At 44.5% G+C, this 22,736-nt stretch overlaps 2 protein-coding genes across 4 annotated transcripts; both read left to right on the plus strand.

Moving 5' to 3' along the window:
- Positions 1 to 863: 863 nt before the first annotated feature.
- LOC105006249 (early growth response protein 1-B) lies at positions 864 to 2,776 on the plus strand. Its single transcript, XM_010864689.5, has 2 exons — positions 864 to 1,224; positions 1,523 to 2,776. The coding sequence occupies exons 1-2, from the start codon at positions 1,092 to 1,094 to the stop codon at positions 2,659 to 2,661; spliced, it is 1,272 nt and encodes a 423-aa protein (XP_010862991.1). The 5' UTR covers positions 864 to 1,091; the 3' UTR covers positions 2,662 to 2,776.
- A 1,529-nt stretch (positions 2,777 to 4,305) lies between these two features.
- On the plus strand, positions 4,306 to 21,464 carry LOC105006248 (F-box only protein 41). 3 transcript variants are annotated; one of them, XM_029117785.2, is made up of 13 exons: positions 4,306 to 4,675; positions 7,640 to 8,576; positions 10,960 to 11,296; positions 11,397 to 11,455; positions 12,216 to 12,553; positions 14,343 to 14,560; positions 15,757 to 15,872; positions 16,520 to 16,672; positions 17,138 to 17,233; positions 19,385 to 19,503; positions 19,746 to 19,904; positions 20,170 to 20,285; positions 20,438 to 21,464. In XM_029117785.2, exons 2-13 carry the CDS (start codon positions 7,720 to 7,722, stop codon positions 20,498 to 20,500), a joined length of 2,631 nt encoding a protein of 876 aa, XP_028973618.1. In that variant the 5' UTR covers positions 4,306 to 4,675; positions 7,640 to 7,719; the 3' UTR covers positions 20,501 to 21,464. The 3 variants fall into 3 exon arrangements, with proteins under 3 accessions (XP_028973618.1, XP_034146520.1, XP_028973619.1); XM_034290629.1 differs by having other exon boundaries at positions 10,960 to 11,020; XM_029117786.2 differs by lacking the exons at positions 20,170 to 20,285; positions 20,438 to 21,464 and having other exon boundaries at positions 19,389 to 19,503; positions 19,746 to 19,834.
- The last annotated feature ends 1,272 nt before the right edge of the window (positions 21,465 to 22,736 follow it).

Raw genomic sequence — 22,736 nt, forward strand, 5'->3', positions numbered from 1 at the left:
CTGGAAGGGAAAAGTCTTGAGGTCTATGCTACAGTCGAAGGGGAAAGCGCGTGAGACAGAAAGACAGTCGACCGAGTCTCATTCAGCTGAGCGCATTACTGTAATTATAGAAGTGTATGTTTTAATTGCAGTGTGTGTCGAGCTCACAAGCATAAGCTAGATGAGGAATACTGCTCTGTATTTCAGTACTCCTGTCTGCACATAACTGCAGCTCACTCACGGCGAAAGCGTAACGTTCTGATTCCACTGCGCCATTGCCTCAAACACACACACAGACACACACAGAGGCACACGCACATATACACACAGAGGCTCACACTCTTTGTAATTTCTAGGATGCTGTATGACATTTATGTCATGTATGTCCGCTGGCCGGTTGACCAGATTTTTATACCATTTACATTTCTGTTTAATCAAGCATCGTATTAGGCTGAACACCGTTTTGTTTCCAACCGACGTTTTTCTCTGTGTGCACAGGGTGAAATCGGTATGCACCAGTTCCTCGAAGTGGGCATCCTCATTATTCACCTGCATGCGCAGTGCTCGCCCTTCGATCTAACATATAGGGTAACTTGCTATGTTGTGTAATATTTCGCGCGCCGATGCTCTAGCTGGCGGGTGGGTTTCAGTGTAGAAAATGAATCTTCAAGAGAATCCCCTCTGAAACGTCACACAGCCGTGTTTCCTTATTAGGTAGAGGGATATCCCAGCGTCACATCCTCTGTCCATGTTTGGGCATGATGCTACGCAGCGGGGGAATCCTCGCGGACGTTGAACCAATAGCGGGAGGAGGGGTTACCTAGCAGCCAGGAAAGTATAAAAGGAAGATGTTCCAGCAAACCGTATCATTCAGATCCATCGACATTAACGGAATACTGCAACCACATAAAACCTAAGACTAATCTTCACCGATCCGAGGGAATCCCCACAACCAAGGATCTAATCAGATTAACAATTTGAAGATTGAGCATTTAACTGATTTAACTGACCAGTAGATCGGTTCATTGCATCCGGACCTGCTATTAATAACGGGATTAGGCGGTGTTTCCTCAGACACTTCTTCTTTCCGAGACCTTACGGGATCCATTAACATGCTTTTCACCGAGGAAGACCTTTTCATGTCTGAGTTCGAGGACGCGTGCAGCGCCTGGGTGGACAGCGTCGGCTCAGAGAACTCGAGCACCGACGGAACCGACTCGGACGTCGAATCACCCTCACAACAAGGTGGGTCTACCTTCTCTGTGTTTCAGACACACTCCCTCCCTCTCTCCTGGCAGCTTACATCAATAATCAATTAATGCATTGTGTTTGAAATGCTAATTAACAACTCATAAAGAATTGTGTTATATCCTGTATCCTTATGCAATTGTTTTGAATGCATAAAGGCATAAGCCAGTAAAAGTAGCCTACATGTTACTTATTTTAATGTAGTTTCAAGCTCCTTGTCACCCGCTAGTCTACTTAGTATACAGGTGCTGCCTGTAATATTAATAGTAACAATGTATTTTTTTTTATCACTCAGGTTGTGTTTTTTCCCCGGGTACCGATGGGTCTGATTCGGATTTCTTCTCAGACCTGAGCGATTGTTCGTCAGACAGCATTTCCCCGTCTCTAACCTTTACTGGGAGCTTCTACGCGGAGCCGGTACCGCCCTGCAGTACTGAAGCCCTGCTCAACATGATTACGGAGATCGTGGGAATCTGCACCGCGGAGGACCAGGCGACCAGCGGGTCCACCTCCCTTGCCGCCCCTGCCTCTACCGAGCTCTGCTCTCCAACCACCGAGCCTTCTTCTAGCAGCTATTGCAACCCGGCTCTGGCCGAGATTCCTGCTGTCCCTACCGGCGTAGTAATGCAGACTCTCCCTACTGGTCCTGTGGTGGTCAAGACCGAGGTGAACAGCAGCTGTCACTTCTCCCACCCGGGTCCAGATACCTTTCCCACGGGCAGCTTGGAGCAGCTCATCCCGCTGTCTGGTCTGTCGCTGGACCACCAGGTGGATGTCAAGGATTTACTAGACTCTCTGCTGCTCACCGAAATTAAGTCAGAGTCTGACATTAAACAGGAGCCGTGCTTTATGGAAGACTGGGCTCAGAACTACTCAGTACCGGCTAACGGAAGCTACGTAAACAACAGCTTCCTGGAACTCCAGACTGGGGTCTCAGCGCAGCAGCAGGAGGGCGCTTGCGGAGACCTGGCCGCCTTTACAGCTTCTCTGTCCTCCTCCTCTCTGGACGCTCTCCTCGCATCTTTGCTCCCTGGTGCGTTCCCGAAGAGCAGGGGCGTGCACTCGACTGCAGGAGGGAGCAAAGCGACTTGCCAGTCTAGGACCGGGGCGGTGAAAGTGAAGCCGTTCCCGTGTCCCATCACCGGCTGCGAGAGGCGCTTTTCCCGCTCAGACGAGCTCAACCGCCACGTGCGCATCCACACAGGCCACAAGCCGTTTCAGTGCACAATCTGCCTGCGCAGTTTCAGCCGGAGCGACCACCTGACCACGCACACGCGCACACACACGGGAGAGAAACCCTTCTCTTGCGAGGTGTGCGGAAAGCGGTTTGCACGCAGCGACGAGCGAAAGAGGCACGGGCGTGTGCACGTGAAGCAGCAGCTGAAAGCTCAGATGATGGCCGCCTACAACCTGGCCTTCCCGGGTGGAGTCTGAACTGTTCTTTAAATCCATAAAGTTGGCCTAGCGGCCCTGAGTTTCAATCTGCTCGATAGAAGACTTCGGTTGTTCCACTGGCTTCGGTTGGATCCGTCTTCCCAGTAACGCTGGCTATTGGCCCGTTTGAGTTGGAGGGGCGATTTTAAAACGGCAGTCGGTTAAAAAACGGTTGAAAGGAAAGAATGTCCTCTTCTCTTGTCGGTGGGACATGGAAGGTGGAACTCTTTTAGAACCTCGGAACGTTCTCTTTGACATTCTATGTAGATGTTTGACTGTCACTCTGTAGTGTAAACGGACAGAAAACGAGAGAGAAGTATAAGGTGTTTCAGGACCTCCACGAGTGGACAGCTCTCCTCCTCCCTGCCTGTCTGTCCGCACAAACTGAAACATACAGCATTTTGGCTACAGCACTTTTCCCCCTCACTCGCCAGTTCGGATTGTAAACTGTTACAGTATTGAAATGTTTTGTGCAGCATTGTGTTCCAGATATGACGTTGGCCTATATTTTAATATACTAATATCTAATGTGGGAGTTTAACTGTAACTTTTCTCTACGTGGGTTCACCTTTCTAAAGCCTTGAAATATCATATATATATATATATATATTTTATCATTGAAAATATATATTTTAAAATCTTCAATCAAATTCTATTCTCTCAATCATATTTTTCTACCTGTACAAGCCTACATTTCTATTTTCAAAGTCTTCATCTTTCCTGTGATAGAAAATATTATATTGTATATTTTTAAAATGTCCTCAAATGTGCCATAAAAACCTCTAACGGTCACAGATGTATGCCGCTACTTTTCGGCCGGACAGGGTGTGCCTAATGACACTGTTTCATTCAGGGTCGGCTGGCTCTTGACTGGTAAATGTGAGGAATAATGGTAGTCTTGGAGTTTGATGTACTTCTACATTCATGCAAGACTCACTGCGAAAACAATATCCAACATTGTAGTTGATGAACGAAGTAGCACACATTGCTGTGCGTTTATGTACAATCAATATGACTGCAAAGTATTGTCTTGTTCAGGCATGAAAACAGTTGTGTTTTTGTTCCAAAGGAAAACCTTGTGTTATAATGTTGCATGATGGTTATGAAATAAAAGCAGCGAAATCAATATCGACACCTTTCTACTGATTATCTACTTTATTCAGTGCACACACACAAACATAAGTTTTTCTATTATTGTCAGGACCTGAGACATGACCCTCACCCAGGAATACATGATCACTATCCCCTAGCACTACATCCACTCTAACGTGCATCTCTCTCTCTCTCTCTCTCTCTCTCTCTCTCTCACACACACACACACACACACACTCTCTCTGTCTCTCTCTCTCTCTCTCTCTCTCTCTCTCTCAAACACAAACACAGACATACGCACACCGCCCTGTTCCCCAGTCTAGTTTGTTGCTGCCATCTACTGTCTGGTAAAATCACTGCAGTTAAATCTTTTCAACATTCCAAACTATTTTTATATAAACTTAAATCTACAAACAACAGACAAAAATACATACATTTACCCCACAGAGATATAGGTTTTACGCCTAATATCTACCGACCATTTTACTATTCACGGCAATGGTATTCATGGTGCGCGGTTAAAAGAGGTCCTACCTTACCGGTTAAATTTCCGGTTGATCACCGGTTAACACTCCACCCAATGTCGTCTGCCCTCTTCTCCCAGCTCCAGGCGCTCCCAAGCTCCTCTCCGTCGCGTGACGTCAACAGCAACGGTTGGAGCTTGAACCGCACTCGTGCTTGTCTCCAGGAGGAATGAGCTTGGCGTGGAGAAGAGAAGGATGCGCGCGGTGACACTATATAGTCTAAGAGAACCGAGATACATATTGCTGCACTATACCGAGCCGGGAAGAAAGAGTTGAACCGTGTTTTGAGGGGAGAACTGACTTAAAATTACTGGGACAGGCGTGGTCTCACGAGAGAGGCGGAAAGATAGAAAGCGAGATAGAGAGAGAGAAACCGAGAGAAAGAAAGAATACTGGAGGTAAGAGTTGACTTTTCTCTCTATGTCTTAAGGAGGCAGATATTTCTGCTGTGTGTCTCTGACTCATTGCGCAACGACCTAAACCGCTGGATGCTCCAACTCAGTTATACACGCCTGTAGACTATCCTATCACCATCTAGGACAAACTCTCTGGGTAAAAGTAGGCGACGTATTCGCTGGCTTTGTGGATAAAAGGATGCAGGACTTATAGGCAGTGGAAGGTGTATTAACACAAGCACACAAACACACACACACAGACGTAACACTGTATATAGTGGCACATGGTTGATAGAATGAACGAGGTCAGACAGTCAGACAGACAAACAGAGGCAGTAGAGCAGTTCTTTCTTTTTGCTCATCCACCCATTACTAAAGGTTTGAAGCGAGGACACGGCATCGGCATCCGCATGCCCCCCCCCATCCTCCTTTTTAGCTTTTTGATTCTGACGTGTCAGATGAACGACCCCCGCCCCCCCTCCCTCCGGCGCAGGCCGGGCAGAAGCGGGTACGCTCCACTGGTCAATAAATTCCAAAGCGGAATGGATGAAATGAGCAGAGCTAAACGGGCGCGCTGTCCACTACATACACGCGCATACCCACACGCGCTAGAAGGGATGTCAGGGTCTGTAACCTACAGGATAATGCTAATAGGAAAGGTCATTAGAATGGTTGTGTTATGATGATGCTCCCGCATCAGATTAATTTGGTATTCCCATCAAAGCAACAACCTCTGTCTCTCTCTCCCCCACTCCCTTCCATGTTCCTTGGATCTTCCTGGTTCTTAGTGTAATCTGACATATTAAATATCCCTGCCTGCTGAGACAGAGGGGGGATTATTTATTCAACCATGCATTTAGATTCAGCCTTTAGCTGATGTATTCACAGAACTGCCTATTGGTGACTACATTTTCACCAGGCTTGTATCTGTTCTCTGTTTATCTACCTACCTATCTTTCTATCTATCTATCTATCTATCTATCTGTCCCTCTTTCCCGCTCCAATTCTCTCTGTATTTTTCTCTCAATTCAACTTGGCATAATTGGTGTGGGAAACATTTGTTTACATTGCCAAAGCAAGAGTCGAAATTAGAGGGAAAAAATGATAATGAAATTATAGTCCTCCGAAACTGATCAAATTTCACACCTGGTTTATGTTTTAGACCCCGCCCACATGAATTCATTTTTCAGAAGAGGCCAAGTTTTTTGATTTAGGGGTCTAGATAATATAAACTTGTCCGTAGGTGATTTACGCCAGGTTACACGTCGATCGGTCATGTCTTCCTAGATGAGTAGTGCTGTAGGCATTTTTAAGACCTCAATCATGGCAGATTGGATCTTGAATTTGTCCCTCCTGTGGAGACAGACATATCTAACCCTAATCCTGAACATCTCACAGCCCTAACCCTAACCATCTCACAGCCCTAACCCTAACCATCTCACAGCCCTAACCCTAATCCTGACTATCTCAAAGCTCTAACTTTAACCCTGACTATCTCACAGCTCTAACCCTAATCCTGACTATCTCAAAGCTCTAACTTTAACCCTGACTATCTCACAGCTCTAACCCTAACCCTGACCATCTCACAGCCCTAACTCTAACCATCTCACAGCCCTAACCCTAACCATCTCACAGCCCTAACTCTAACCCAGACCATTTTACAGCTCTAACCCTAACCCTGACTATCTCACAGCTCTAACCCTAATCCTGACTATCTCACAGCTCTAACCCTAATCCTGAGTATCTCACAGCTCTAACCCTAATCCTGACTATCTCACAGCCCTAACCCTGACTATCTCACAGCCCTAACCCTGACTATCTCACAGCTCTAACCCTAATCCTGACTATCTCAAAGCTCTAACTTTAACCCTGACTATCTCACAGCTCTAACCCTAACCCTGACTATCTCACAGAAATGTGTACTTTAATTTGTCTCTGCAGAAACTGAAGAATGACAATAAGAAATGCGAAAATGGTGCTCCTACAGTATATTTTAAAAATATAGATATTTCTTATCTCTCTGTCTTTCTCTCTCTTACTTTCTTTCTCTCTGACACTGCAGAGATTTGGCCTTAAAATAGCCTCTAATAACTCCCTCTGTCAGGCTCTGCCCCAAATGTGTATCTTATAGTGTCTACATCGGTCTCCATACTGATGTCTTTATACTGTCTATGCCAGTCTATTTACAGATGTCTTTATAGTGTCTACATCAGTCTATTTACAGATGTCTTTATAGTGTCTACATCAGTCTACTTACAGATGTCTTTATAGTGTCTACATCAGTCTACTTACAGATGTCTTTATAGTGTCTACATCAGTCTACTTACAGATGTCTTTATAGAGTCTACATCAGTCTATTTACAGATGTCTTTATAGTGTCTATGTCAGTCTACTTACAGATGTCTTTATAGTGTCTATGTCAGTCTACTTACTGATGTCTTCATAGTCTCTACGCCAGTCTACTTACACATGTCTTTATAGTGTCTACATCAGTCTACTTACACATGTCTTTATAGTGTCTACATCAGTCTACTTACAGATGTCTTTATCGTGTCTCCTTCAGTCTACTTACAGATGTCTTTATAGTGTCTACATCAGTCTACTTACACATGTCTTTATAGTGTCTCCTTCAGTCTACTTACAGATGTCTTTATCGTGTCTATGCCAGTCTACTTACAGATGTCTTTATAGTGTCTATGTCAGTCTACTTACAGATGTCTTTATAGTGTCTACGCCAGTCTACATACAGATGTCATTATAGGGTCTACATCAGTCTACATACAGATGTCTAAACCTTTTCCTCTTCAAGTTTAATTGCTGGCCCCTATCGTTTGACAATTGATACGTGAAGCATTAATTTAAAGTGGGTCCATAATCTCACACCAAGACGCTGTGTGTTTATGTGTGTGTGTGTGATATACCAGACTGCATTGAAAGCTAAACAATGAGCTCTACCTTCTTCTGCAGATACCGTCCAAATGGACACACCACTGACCTCTAACCTTTGACCTCTGACTCTGATCGCCCTGTGTCGTCCAGCGGCAGCAATGGCCTCATGTGACCTCCCGTACTTCTGTCCTCGCTGTGGGGACGACAAGCGGTTCGGCGATGTGCCCGCACTGCGCTCACACCTGGTCAGCCGGCACACCTACGAGACCCTACTGGTGCTGTCCCAGGCTCGTGCCCGGAGCTCCAGGCCCGGGACCCTGCTCCCACTCCTCAACCACACGGCGGCCCGGCCAGACCACCCTGTCCTGGGCACAGAGCGGGACGGACGGCCCGTCCCCCTGGCCTGTCTGGATCTGGCCTGCTCCTCTGCCTCGGCCCAGCTGCTCAGAGACATGTTCACCAGCAGAGACTGGGGGGGGGGGGCTACCTCGAAGCAGGGAGAAGCTACATCTCCCACTGGACCTCCTCACAGCGCCATGGCTCTGGCCCTGCCCGGCTCTCTGGGGCCTGTCCCTAGGGGGAACAGCCCTGCTGAGCTGGACCTGAGAGGCCTTGTTTGCCTGGGGCTGGGGCCAAGCCTGGGTCTGGAGTTTGGTCTGGACGGGAGCCTCGTGCTGGGGCTGGATGAGAGGCTGGGCCTGGGGCTGGATGAGAGGCTGGGCCTGGGGCTGGATGAGAGGCTGGGCCTGGGGCTGGAGCGGAGGATCGCCAGGACGTTTGCCGAGGTGGAAGAGAGAGTGGCCCAGCGCGTGGGCCATCTGAGGGCGGAGCTAGAGCGACGGGAGGTGGAGCTGCAGCGAGAGAGGCAGGAGGCGGAGCGGCTGGGGAGGGAGAAGGAGGACCTGGAAGAACAGGCCTCCCATCTTTCTCGGCAGGTGGCGGTCTCAGTGGAAATGATGGCCGCTCTGAAGAGAGACCTGAAGGGGAAGGAGCAGGAGCTGGGCCGAAAACAGCAGTCAGTGGTTATAATGCTTCAGAACATGCTTGTCATTCTTTGTGACAATCTTATATTATTTCCTAATGTCTGCTTACAGCTGTCATAAGATAATAGAATATAGGTCCACCGTTATATGATGTGTAACAGCTCATATAACAACTTATTATAACACCTCATATAACACCTTATTATAACACCTTATTATAATACCTTATATACCACCTTATTATAACACTTTCTTATAACACCTCTTATAACACCTTAATATAACACCTAATATAACACCTTATTATAACACCTTATTAAAACACCTCATGTAACACCTTAATATAACACCTTCTTTTAAAACCTCATATAAAACCTTATTATAACATAATTTAACCCCTCAAATAACACCTTATAAAATCCAGTTGTGCGTGTGTGTTTGTCAGTGTTTGGCTGGTGTGATAAATACAGTCTGACAGGGAGGTGAGAGGGCCTACGGGTGGGAATGTGTGTGAATCTGTGTATGTGTTTGTTTTAACTGAAGGTTAAAAAAGTCAAATTCGACCTTGTGGAAAATTCCTGTTTATATCGTCTGTTTACTCAGAGGGAAAGAGCTTTGTAGATGACAGATAAGAGAGTATAGAGGGATGTTTTACTGTTCCCTCCCCTCTCACCCCCTGTCTCACCCCCTGTCTCAACAACCCTCTCACCCCCCCTCTCACCCCCTCTCTCACCCCCTGTCTCACCCCCTGTCTCACCCCCTGTCTCAACAACCCTCTCACCCCCTCTCTCACCCCCTCTCTCACCCCCCCTCTCACCCCCTCTCTCACCCCCCTCTGTGTGTGTGTGTGTGGTGACCCAGGGAGGTGTGTGTATAGGTTAATATAATGTGTGTGTGTGTGTGTGTGTGGTAACCCAGGGAGGTGTGTGTATAGGTTAATATAATGTGTGTGTGTGTGTGTGTGTGTGTGGTAACCCAGGGAGGTGTGTGTATAGGTTAATATAATGTGTGTGTGTGTGTGTGTGTGTGGTAACCCAGGGAGGTGTGTGTATAGGTTAATATAATGTGTGTGTGTGTGTGTGTGTGTGGTAACCCAGGGAGGTGTGTGTATAGGTTAATATAATGTGTGTGTGTGGTAACCCAGGGAGGTGTGTGTATAGGTTAATATAATGTGTGTGTGTGTGTGTGTGTGTGTGTGGTGACCCAGGGAGGTGTGTGTATAGGTTAATATAATGTGTGTGTGTGTGTGTGTGTGTGTGTGTGTGGTAACCCAGGGAGGTGTGTGTATAGGTTAATATAATGTGTGTGTGTGTGTGTGTGTGTGTGTGGTGACCCAGGGAGGTGTGTGTATAGGTTAATATAATGTGTGTGTGTGTGTGTGTGTGTGTGTGTGGTAACCCAGGGAGGTGTGTGTATAGGTTAATATAATGTGTGTGTGTGTGTGTGTGGTGACCCAGGGAGGTGTGTGTATAGGTTAATATAATGTGTGTGTGTGTGTGTGTGGTAACCCAGGGAGGTGTGTGTATAGGTTAATATAATGTGTGTGTGTGTGTGTGTGTGTGTGGTAACCCAGGGAGATGTGTGTATAGGTTAATATAATGTGTGTGTGTGTGTGTGGTAACCCAGGGAGGTGTGTGTATAGGTTAATATAATGTGTGTGTGTGTGTGTGTGTGTGTGTGTGTGGTGACCCAGGGAGGTGTGTGTATAGGTTAATATAATGTGTGTGTGTGTGTGTGGTAACCCAGGGAGGTGTGTGTATAGGTTAATATAATGTGTGTGTGTGTGTGTGTGTGTGTGTGGTAACCCAGGGAGGTGTGTGTATAGGTTAATATAATGTGTGTGTGTGTGTGTGTGTGTGTGGTAACCCAGGGAGGTGTGTGTATAGGTTAATATAATGTGTGTGTGTGTGTGTGTGTGTGTGTGTGGTGACCCAGGGAGGTGTGTGTATAGGTTAATATAATGTGTGTGTGTGTGTGTGGTAACCCAGGGAGGTGTGTGTATAGGTTAATATAATGTGTGTGTGTGTGTGTGGTAACCCAGGGAGATGTGTGTATAGGTTAATATAATGTGTGTGTGTGTGTGTGGTAACCCAGGGAGATGTGTGTATAGGTTAATATAATGTGTGTGTGTGTGTGTGTGTGTGTGTGGTGACCCAGGGAGGTGTGTGTATAGGTTAATATAATGTGTGTGTGTGTGTGTGTGTGGTAACCCAGGGAGGTGTGTGTATAGGTTAATATAATGTGTGTGTGTGTGTGTGTGTGTGGTAACCCAGGGAGGTGTGTGTATAGGTTAATATAATGTGTGTGTGTGTGTGTGTGTGTGTGTGTGTGTGTGTGTGTGGTGACCCAGGGAGGTGTGTGTATAGGTTAATATAATGTGTGTGTGTGTGTGTGTGTGTGTGTGTGGTGACCCAGGGAGGTGTGTGAAATGGAGCAGTTCCTGACGGTCACAGCAGAGAGGGAGGCGGAGGCCAAGGTGAGGCTGCAGGCCTTCATAGAGGCTCTGTTGGAGAGAGCAGACTGGGCAGAGAGGCAACTGCAGCTCCTGGTGGCTCCAGACAGACACACCCACAATAACGTCAGCCACGGCCACAACAATAAAGGACACACCCACATTAATGACAGACACGCCCCCAATAACTACAGACACACCCACGATTGCAACAGCCAATCCCACAAAAGGACAAACAGAGATGCGTACAATGGGAGGGAGGATGAAGTCATCACAGGGTCAAATTTCTTTGGCTACAGGGTAAGGAACTAGATTTTTGATTGGCTGAAGAGTCCACATAACCAGTTAACCAGGTGTTGCAGTGAATAATGCAGTGATGTTCACCCTCTGTCTGTCTTAGAGAAGCTACAGTGTGTCTGGTCCACAGAGACGGGAACAACTGGACCAACACATGCACGGGTATGGACTACTCATGCACTACTGTTGGTCTGTAAATCCTGACTGAGGGATAAATAATCATTTAGTTGTTGAGGTACAGTTAATAATTTAGCTGTCGATCTGCAAATCTAAACTACTGTAGAATTTGTTTGTGGATTCATCTCAATAATGTAACTAATAGAAAGTGTATTATAAGTACATATGATATAACTAATAGACAGTGTATTATAAGTACATATGATATAACTAATAGACAGTGTATTATAAGTACATATGATATAACTAATAGACAGTGTATTATAAGTACATATGATATAACTAATAGACAGTGTATTATAAGTACATATGATATAACTAATAGACAGTATATTATAAGTACATATGATATAACTAATAGACAGTGTATTATAAGTACATATGATATAACTAATAGACAGTGTATTATAAGTACATATGATATAACTAATAGACAGTGTATTATAAGTACATATGATATAACTAATAGACAGTGTATTATAAGTACATATGATATAACTAATAGACAGTGTATTATAAGTACATATGATATAACTAATAGACAGTGTATTATAAGTACATATGATATAACTAATAGACAGTGTATTATAAGTACATATGATATAACTAATAGACAGTGTATTATAAGTACATATGATATAACTAATAGACAGTGTATTATAAGTACATATGATATAACTAATATTATAAGTAGATCTGATGTAATTAGTCCATCTCTGTTAATGTCTCCCCTCTGGCTCTCTAGCTCTCCCATTGGCCGTCTGCGGACTCTGTCCCTGGGGTCAGGGGGGTGGGACAGTGACACAGCCGGGGGGTGGGGCACCCCTCAGGAAGCCCACAGTGAACCTCATCACTGCCCTGGTCCCTGCTCCCCTCGTGAGGGGCGAAAGAGGAGGCAGAAGGGGTACAGTCACACACCAGAAGTGAGGGGAGTGTGGGGGCAGAGTTGGAGGAGGGCACCTCACAGCACTGAGGAAGAGGAGGATGGTGATGATGAAGACACGTCATGGTCGGAGGACACGTCAGACCCCCCTGAGCCTCTGAGATATGCCAACAAAAGGCCAGAACTTACACACACCACAGGTAAGACACCAAACACAGATATCTTATATCTCTGTCTAAATATACCTTTTATGTCTGTGTAAATCTACCTTACATGTCTGTCTAAGTCTACCTTATATCTCTGTCTAAATCTATCTTATATCTCTGTCTAAGTCTACCTCATATCTCTGTCTAAGTCTGCCTTATATCTCTGTCTAAATCTACCTTATAACTCTGTCTAAGTCTACCTTATGTATCTGTCTAAGTCTACCTTATATCTCTGTCTAAGTCTACCTTATATCTCTGTCTAAGTCTACCTTATAACTCTGTCTAAGTCTACCTTATATCTCTGTCTAAGTCTACCTTATATCTCTGTCTAAGTCTACCTTATATCTCTGTCTAAGTCTACCTAATATGTCTGTCTAAGTCTACCTTATATCTCTGTCTAAGTCTACCTAATATGTCTGTCTAAGTCTACCTTATATCTCTGTCTAAGTCTACCTAATATGTCTGTCTAAGTCTACCTTATATCTCTGTCTAAGTGTACCTTATATCTCTGTCTAAGTCTACCTAATATGTCTGTCTAAGTCTACCTTGTATGTCTGTCTAAGTCTACCTTATATCTCTGTCTAAGTCTACCTTATATCTCTGTCTAAGTCTACCTTATATCTCTGTCTAAGTCTACCTAATATGTCTGTCTAAGTCTACCTTATATCTCTGTCTAAGTCTACCTTATAACTCTGTCTAAGTCTACCTTATATCTCTGTCTAAGTCTACCTTATATCTCTGTCCAAGTCTACCTTATATCTCTGTCTAAGTCTACCTAATATGTCTGTCTAAGTCTACCTTATATCTCTGTCTAAGTCTACCTAATATGTCTGTCTAAGTCTACCTTATATCTCTGTCTAAGTGTACCTTATATCTCTGTCTAAATCTACCTTATATCTCTGTCTAAGTCTACCTTGTATGTCTGTCTAAGTCTACCTTATATCTCTGTCTAAGTCTACCTTATATCTCTGTCTAAGTCTACCTTATATCTCTGTCTAAGTCTACCTAATATGTCTGTCTAAGTCTACCTTATATCTCTGTCTAAGTCTACCTTATGTATCTGTCTAAGTCTACCTTATATCTCTGTCTAAGTCTACCTTATATCTCTGTCTAACTGTACTTGATATCTCTGTCTAACTACCTGAATATTCCCAGTCTCCTCCCGTTTTAAACTTTAGGAGGAGTACCTGGTTTGGGGGGCCCGTTGCTGTCCCTGTCCTTGTCTATCTGGTCATACTTCTGACCTGGTCTGAATTTAAATAGACTCTGGATTCAGCCTACATGCGTTTATTAATTATTCCAATTGGACTCTTAATATCTCACCCGGCACAGCCAGAAGAGGACTGGTCACCCCTCTGAGCCTGGGTCCTCTCTAGGTTTCTTCCTAAAATTCGGCCTTCTTATGGAGTTTTTCCTAGCCACTGAAATTCATCACTACTGTTGTTTGCTCCTTGGGGTTTAAGTCCGGGTGTCTCTGTAAAAGCACTTTATGACAACTGCTGTTGTAAAAAGGGCTTTATAAATACATTTGATTGATTGATTGATTGATATCTCTAATTCCCTGATATCTCTGTCTAAATGTACTTGATATCTCTGTCTAACTACCTGATATCTCTAATTCCCTGATATCTCTGTCTAACTTTACTTGATATCTCTGTCTAACTGTACCTGATACTACCTGATATCTCCGTCTGACTCTAACTGATATCTTCATCTAACTACCTGATATCTTTATCTAACTCTATCTGATATCTCTGTCTAACTCTAACTGATATCTTTCAAGGCGTGTCCTCTGTGCAGTCCAATCCTTGTCCTCGTGGTAACAGAGCTTTGGGGGTGGAGACTCTGAGGCTCAGGGCGGGGTTGTTCTGCGTGTTTCCATATTTGGATATACGGACGCTACTTCTTGCTGCTGAGGTGTGTTCTGATTGGAGGTTTGTTGCGCGGCACCCAGCTGTTTGGACACGAGTTCGCCTGGAGAATGCCAGAGTCTCTGCAAAGGTAACTCCATATTCATACGGTAATTAACCATTGTCATCTTCACTGTGAAGTTGAAACTGTTTATTCTTTTTCAGTCCCGAGGCCTATTCCAGAAAGCTGGATTAGCGACCTAGCGAGCTCAGTCAAACCAGAACTCAAGTCAATTTCTTATCTGGTCACCTTACTCAACCCATAAATGTCCAATGTAATATAAGGCATTTTTGCTTTGACCATACGAACTCTGTGAATTGTTTAAAACTTTTCCCAAGGAATAAGTAATAAATACTAATGTAAAATTGTAGCTGACAGTTTGACACAACAGCAGTGGTAGACCGACGTCACGGCCAATGTAGGAATGCTGTTGAATTAATCTACATGACCGTTAACAGGGTTTATTATTCTAAATAAATGATTGTTACGGTCTGTTGTGTTATGTAGTGTTATGGTGGTGTTGTGTAGTGTTAAGGTTATGTTGTGTCATGTAATATTTATGTTTTATTGTGTACTGTTTTTGCTGTGTTGTGTTTTGTTATGTAGTGTTAATGTTATGTTGTGTCACGTAGTGTAAATGTTGTGTTATGTACTGTTTACGTTGTGGTGTGTTGTGTTATGCAGTGTTAAGGTTATGTTGTGTCACGTAATGTTAATGTTGTGTTATGTAGTGTTTATGTTGTGGTGCATTGTGTTATGCAGTGTTAAGGTTATGTTGTGTTATGTAGTGTTTATGTTGTGTGTTGTGTTATGCAGTGTTAAGGTTATGTTGTGTTATGTAGTGTTTATGTTGTGCGTTGTGTTATGCAGTGTTAAGTTTATGTTGTGTCATGTTGTGTTAATGTTGTGTTATGTAGTGTTAATCTTGTGGTGTGTTGTGTTATGCAGTGTTAAGGTTATGTTGTGTTATGTAGTGTTAATGTTGTGTTATGTAGTGTTAATGTTGTGGTGTGTTGTGTTATGCAGTGTTAAGGTTATGTTGTGTTATGTAGTGTTTAGGTTGTTGTGCGTTGTGTTATGCAGTGTTAAGGTTATGTAGTGTTAATGTATGTTGTGTCATTTAGTGGTAATGCTGTATTATGTAGTGTTTACGTTGTGGTGCGTTGGGTTATGCGGTGTTAAGGTTATGTTGTGTTATGTACTGTTAAAGTTGTCTTGTGTTATGAAGTGTTAAGCTTGTGTTAGTTTCTATGGTTGTTTTTTATGTTGGAACTGTTGTCTTTCAGTTCTTGGTGACTCTGTCCCAGTGGTGTACTCAAACCCAGTCCTTGGTGCTCCAGAACCTTAAACCACGACCACGACACAGAGACCAATGCAGAGAAGACTACTACCAGAACACCAGGTACCTCCATCACATCTACGCAGTCATACACCTCCACCAGAACACCTGGTACCTCCATCACATCTACACAGTCATACACCTCCACCAGAACACCAGGTACCTCCATCACATCTACACAGTCATACACCTCTACCAGAACACCAGGTACCTCCATCACATCTACACAGTCATACACCTCTACCAGAACACCAGGTACCTCCATCACATCTACACAGTCCTACACCTCCACCAGAACACCAGGTACCTCCATCACATCTACACAGTCCTACACCTCCACCAGAACACCTGGTACCTCCACCACAACAACACAGTCACACACCTCCTCCAAAATACCTGGTACCTCCACCACAACTACACAGTCACACACCTCCTCCAAAACACCTGGTACCTCCACCACAACAACACAGTCACACACCTCCTCCAAAACACCTGGTACATCCACCACAACAACACAGTCACACACCTCCACCAGAAGACCTGACATTGCTGACCTGTGTGTGTGTGTGTGTGTGTGTATCCAGAGGTTGTCTAGAGGGTGGTGTGGAGGCATTGCTGACCTGTGTGTGTGTGTGTGTTTCTAGAGGTTGTCTAGAGGGTGGTGTGGAGGCATTGCTGACCTGTGTGTGTGTGTGTGTGTGTGTTTCTAGAGGTTGTCTAGAGGGTGGTGTGGAGGCATTGCTGAGGTCAGCTGGGGGAAGTCTTCTGATGCTCCACGTGTCTCACTGTCCTCATGTCCTGACTGACCGCTGTCTGTGGCTGGCCAGCTGTTACTGCAGAAACCTACTACAGCTCACATACAGGTCGGCGTGTGTGTGTGTGTGTGTGTGTCTGTGTGTGTGTCTGTGTGTGTGTGTGTGTGTGTGTGTGTGTGTGTCTTTGTGTGTGTGTGTGTGTGTGTGTGTGTGTGTGTGTGTCTGTGTGTGCGTGTGTGTGTCTGTGTGTGTGTGTGTGTGTCTGTGTCTGTGTGTGTGTGTGACCTAAATCGTGACCTAAATCACGACCAAAAACTAGGAAAAACCATTAACTACAACCTAAAAACGAAAAAATGATAATAAAGTTTTCGGTCTTTGCAATGTTCATTTACCATAGTTAGTCACTAAAGGTTATATGGGGTTATAATACAAAAATATATTTTATGTGTGTGTATGTGAGTGTGTTTATTTGTTTGTGTAAGTGAGTGTGTTTATTTGTGTGTGTTTATTTGTGTGTGTATGTGAGTGTGTTTATTTGTGTGTGTTTATTTGTGTGTGTATATGTGTATACAGGAGTTCGTCTGACCCCATGGGCCATGAGGTGGTGTGGGCTTTGGGAGCAGGCTGCAGGAACATCCAGTCCCTCCAGGTGGCGCCATTACACCCCTGGTGAGTCCCTCACACCCCTGATGAGTCCATCAAACCCCTGATGAGTCCCCCACACCCCTGGTGAGTCCCACACACCCCTGATGAGCCCATCACACCCCTGATGAGTCCCCCACACCCCTGATGAGTCCCCCACACCACTGGTGAGTTCCACACACCCCTGATGAGTCCATCAAACCCCTGATGAGTCCCCCACACCTCTGGTGAGTCCCACACACCCCTGATGAGTCCACCACACCCCTGATGAGTCCCCCACACCTCTGGTGAGTCCCACACACCCCTGATGAGTCCACCACACCCCTGATGAGTCCCCCACACCTCTGGTGAGTCCCACACACCCCTGATGAGTCCACCACACCTCTGATGAGTCCATCACACCCCTGGTGAGTCCATCACACCCCTGGTGAGTCCACTACACTCCTGGTGAGTCCACTACACTCCTGGTGAGTCTACAAAAGATCTGGTGAGTCCACTAATGTTCTGTTGAGACCATTATATCCCTGGAGAGCCATTACCACAGATGTTCCCAACCTTATTTCGTGTGTCCCCCCCCTGGGATTTCACAGCTTCTTTTCAGCCTGAATCATTGTGGATGTGCTGTTATAAATTGATAAATAATAACATATTCCTAAATGTGAATGTATATATTATATTGTTTAACCCCTCAAATCAGAAGGCGTAGTTAAACTGTCCTGTAGACTGATGCAGAAGGTGTAGTTAAACTGTCCTGTAGACTGATGCAGAAGGTGTAGTTAAACTGGCCTGTAGACTGATGCAGAAGGTGTAGTTAAACTGGCCTGTAGACTGATGCAGAAGGTGTAGTTACACTGTCCTGTAGACTGATGCAGAAGGTGTAGTTAAACTGGCCTGTAGACTGATGCAGAAGGTGTAGTTAAACTGGCCTGTAGACTGATGCAGAAGGTGTAGTTAAACTGGCCTGTAGACTGATGCAGAAGGTGTAGTTAAACTGGCCTGTAGACTGATGCAGAAGGTGTAGTTACACTGTCCTGTAGACTGATGCAGAAGGTGTAGTTAAACTGTCCTGTAGACTGATGCAGAAGGTGTAGTTAAACTGGCCTGTAGACTGATGCAGAAGGTGTAGTTAAACTGGCCTGTAGACTGATGCAGAAGGTGTAGTTAAACTGTCCTGTAGACTGATGCAGAAGGTGTAGTTAAACTGGCCTGTAGACTGATGCAGAAGGTGTAGTTAAACTGGCCTGTAGACTGATGCAGAAGGTGTAGTTAAACTGTCCTGTAGACTGATGCAGAAGGTGTAGTTACACTGTCCTGTAGACTGATGCAGAAGGTGTAGTTAAACTGGCCTGTAGACTGATGCAGAAGGTGTAGTTAAACTGTCCTGTAGACTGATGCAGAAGGTGTAGTTACACTGTCCTGTAGACTGATGCAGAAGGTGTAGTTAAACTGGCCTGTAGACTGATGCAGAAGGTGTAGTTAAACTGTCCTGTAGACTGATGCAGAAGGTGTAGTTAAACTGGCCTGTAGACTGATGCAGAAGGTGTAGTTAAACTGGCCTGTAGACTGATGCAGAAGGTGTAGTTACACTGTCCTGTAGACTGATGCAGAAGGTGTAGTTAAACTGTCCTGTAGACTGATGCAGAAGGTGTAGTTAAACTGGCCTGTAGACTGATGCAGAAGGTGTAGTTAAACTGGCCTGTAGACTGATGCAGAAGGTGTAGTTAAACTGGCCTGTAGACTGATGCAGAAGGTGTAGTTAAACTGGCCTGTAGACTGATGCAGAAGGTGTAGTTAAACTGGCCTGTAGACTGATGCAGAAGGTGTAGTTAAACTGTCCTGTAGACTGATGCAGAAGGTGTAGTTAAACTGTCCTGTAGACTGATGCAGAAGGTGTAGTTAAACTGTCCTGTAGACTGATGCAGAAGGTGTAGTTAAACTGGCCTGTAGACTGATGCAGAAGGTGTAGTTAAACTGGCCTATATTGGTTGCTCAGTAGTGTCTCAGTAGTAGCGGTAGTAGTAGTAACTGATTAGTAGAAGCTTAGGAGTTCTGTAAACCCAGTAGTAGTATTTGTGTTTTTTACTCGTAGCAGTAGGTTGGTATTAGTTTAAGAGTATAGTAATTGTAGTAGTAGTTCTAATTGAGGTTGTTGACCCATCTGTTCTACTCCTTCCTTAGTCAGCAACCGACTCGTTTCAGTAATCGATGCCTGCAAACAATTGGCCGATGTTGGCCACACCTCCGCATACTGAGTGTGGGTGGGGCTGGCTGTGACATTCAGGGACTGGCTGTGCTAGGTGAGTAACATGTAGACACCACAACCTGAATGGTCCATCTGATTGAGCGAGATTCATTTTACATTGGCCCGTGTGGATGAATGAGAGGTGTTTTCCGAAGAAAAAAGATTGACTCACATTTCTGTTTAAAGAGGAGCAAGAACATCAAGTATTCACTGAGCAGCAGCTCTTAGTTGGCAGTTGTACTGTGTGTGTGTGTGTGTGTGTGTGTGTGTGATGTATCTCTGTGTCACCGCTCCCAGTTCGGAGCTGTGCAGGCCTGCAGGTGTTGGAGCTGGAGTGTGTCACCGAGATTGGCCAGGAGGAGGCAGCAGAGCTGTGTAGAGAAGGTCTTCAGAACCTGGAGACTCTGCTACTCACCTCCACTCCTGTTACACCCAAAGCTCTGCTGCACTTCAGCAGTGAGTAACCTCTGACCTGTGACCTCACAGACGGAACTGTGTGCAAAAGAACTGATGAAACTCAACTGATATAGTGTGGATCTTTTATCAGTCCTTTTAGGAAGTAGTGTTCACACCTGATCTCCTCTTCCTGGCGGTATGCCCCATCAAACCCTGCTAACCTCAATAAACAGTGAGCTACTGCTCACCTGTGACCTCTCAACCCTGACCTTTACCTTCTTTATAAAATACAGACCTGCCTTTTTGCGTTGTGTTTCTTGCTCAGGTGTGTGTAACAACCTCCAGTCCATGGTGGTTCAGGCTGGCATAGCGGACTACGGTGACGAGCCAGACAGCGCTGAAGCCAAGAGACTGTATGATGACACGGTGAACAAGCTACAGGTGGATACATGGTTCCCCTCCACATTCATCCGTTCACCCACACTCTGTTCCTTGTGTTCTAGAACTCTACTTTAACCAGAATCGTCAGATGATGCCAGCTCCACTAACAATGTGACTTTTTACATCTTTCTTTTAACCTGTTTCTCCTACAGGCTCTGAAGAAGAGGCCAGGTCTTTCCGAAGTGCTGCAGATCAAAGCAGACGGCTATGTTTGACCCTTTTCACCTCTTTTGCCATAAGCCAAAATCTCAGCCAATCAGTGAGTCCACAGTCGACCTCAACAACCAATAAGAGTCTGTGTGCAACATCTGCCAGCAAATCGGGATTCAGAGAACTATGGCGATACTAACCAATAAACCGATAGGAAACAGAACACACAATGACTGGTGATTTGTGTATTAGGTCGTCAGCAGTCTGTCTTTTTGATGCTATCAATCATGTAGGAAACAAAGTAAGGTATTTCAGCATCACATGATTTAAAATGTAAAACACCAACATTTCAGGATCAACAGGTTTCTAACATGACCAATAATTCAGCCTGTCGGCTACAGAGCCTATCAATCTGTGTCTGTGTGACACATCTGCCAAACTATGGACAAAATACCCAAGGAATGAAAAACCAACATGAAGGATCATATCAGGGTCTGGTGGAAATGTCTCATTTAGTGATTTCCACAACACAGGGTTTAGTTATTTAGCTGCTCGAATCAGACATGCTTCTGTCAAAACATGGTAGGATATTACAAGTGCAGCCAAACCAAGGACTAGGCCCTAGTCACTAGGGCAATGCAACACACTGTCGTTATGCTGTTTTTCTTCGGTTCCATCAGCTGGTGCACTAACAGTTCTGTGTTCAGTCGTTGTCTTGTTATTTTTGTTTACCACAAGGTGGCGCTCTTATAGAGCTCTGTACTGTATGTTGTCATCAGATGTCACTATGCCCTTTAAGAGTTAGTTTATTTTGTTATAACGTTGTTACGGAAAATGTTTTCAATGTCAATATTGTTTCAGTATTGATTTAAAGGTATTACAGGTTCTGTGGGTCGGTAAAAAGGATGAATTCTGCCATGCTTGTGTTTTCCATGCTGTGTTTTCAGAGAATTGGTCTTTTATTTAAGGATAGTGATCATATGAAGCCATTTATTATCACATAGTGGTTTAGCTCCTTTTTAAATCCTAATGATAACAGAAATCACCCAAATGGCCCTGATCAAAAGTTTACATACCCTTGAATGTTTGGCCTTGTTACAGACACACAAGGTGACACACAGAGGTGAAAATGGCACTTAAAGGTGAATTTCCCACACCTGTGGACATTTTAATTGAAATTAGTCTCTGTGTATAAATAGTCAATGAGTTTGTAAGCTGTCACATGGATGCACTGAGCAGGCTAGATACTGAGCCATGGGGAGCAAAAAAGAACTGTCAAAAGACCTGCGTAACAAGGTAATGGAACTTTGTTACAAAGATGGAAAAGGATATAAAAAGATATCCAAAACTTTGCAAATGCCAGTCAGTACTGTTCAATCACTTATCAAGAAGTGGAAAATTCGGGGATCTCTTGATACCAAGCCAAGGTCAGGTAGGCCAAGAAAGATTTCAGCCAAAACTGCCAGAAGAATTGTTTGGGATACAAAGAGAAACTCAAAGGTAACCTCAGGAGAAATACAGGCTGCTCTGGAAAAAGTTGGTGTGGTTGTTTCAAGGAGCACAATACGACGATACTTGAACAAAAATGAACTGCATGGTTGAGTTGCCAGAAAGAAGACTTTACTGCGCCAACGCCACAAAAAAGCTTGGTTAAAATATGCCGGACAACACCTTGACACGCCTCACATCCTCCTGCACACCGTCATTTGGAGTGACGAGACCAAAAGAAAACTTTATGGTCACAACCACAAGTGCTATGTTTGGAGAAGGGCCTATAGTGAACAGAATATCATTCCCACTGTGAAACATGGTGGTGGCTCACTGATGTTTTGGGGGTGTGTGAGCTCTAAAGGCACAGGGAATCTTGTGAAAATGGATGGCACAATGAATGCAACATGTTATCAGAAATACTGGCAGACAATTTGCATTCTTCTGCATAAAGCTGCGCATTAGACGCTCTTGGACTTTCTGGCACGAAAATGACCCTAAGCAAAAGGCCAAGTTGACCCTCCAGTGGTTACAGCAGAAAATATGAAGGTTCTGGAGTGGCCATCACAGTCTCCTGACCTTAATATCATCAAGCCACTCTGGGGAGATCTCAAACGTGGGGTTCATGCAAGACAACCAAAGACTTGATCTGGAGGCATTTTGCCAAGATGAATGGGCAGCTATACCATCTGTAAGAATTCAGGGCCTCATAGAGAACTATTACAAAAGACTGCACCCTGTCATTGATGCTAGGGGGGGCAATACACAGTATTAAGAACTAAGGGTATGCATACTTTTGAACAGGGGTAATTT

Source organism: Esox lucius, chromosome 24 (genome assembly GCF_011004845.1).
Source record: "Esox lucius isolate fEsoLuc1 chromosome 24, fEsoLuc1.pri, whole genome shotgun sequence".
NCBI classification, from domain to species: domain Eukaryota; kingdom Metazoa; phylum Chordata; class Actinopteri; order Esociformes; family Esocidae; genus Esox; species Esox lucius.

Excerpts from the sequence above, each read along its gene's own strand:
- LOC105006249 (XM_010864689.5), top strand. The coding sequence starts at position 1,092 with ATGCTTTTCACCGAGGAAGACCTTTTCATGTCTGAGTTCGAGGACGCG. Across the intron at positions 1,225-1,522 it reads CGAATCACCCTCACAACAAG|GTTGTGTTTTTTCCCCGGGT; the intron begins GTGGGTCTACCT and ends TTTATCACTCAG.
- LOC105006248 (XM_029117785.2), top strand. The coding sequence starts at position 7,720 with ATGGCCTCATGTGACCTCCCGTACTTCTGTCCTCGCTGTGGGGACGAC. Across the intron at positions 11,456-12,215 it reads CTGGACCAACACATGCACGG|CTCTCCCATTGGCCGTCTGC; the intron begins GTATGGACTACT and ends CTGGCTCTCTAG. Across the intron at positions 17,234-19,384 it reads GTGGCGCCATTACACCCCTG|TCAGCAACCGACTCGTTTCA; the intron begins GTGAGTCCCTCA and ends CTCCTTCCTTAG.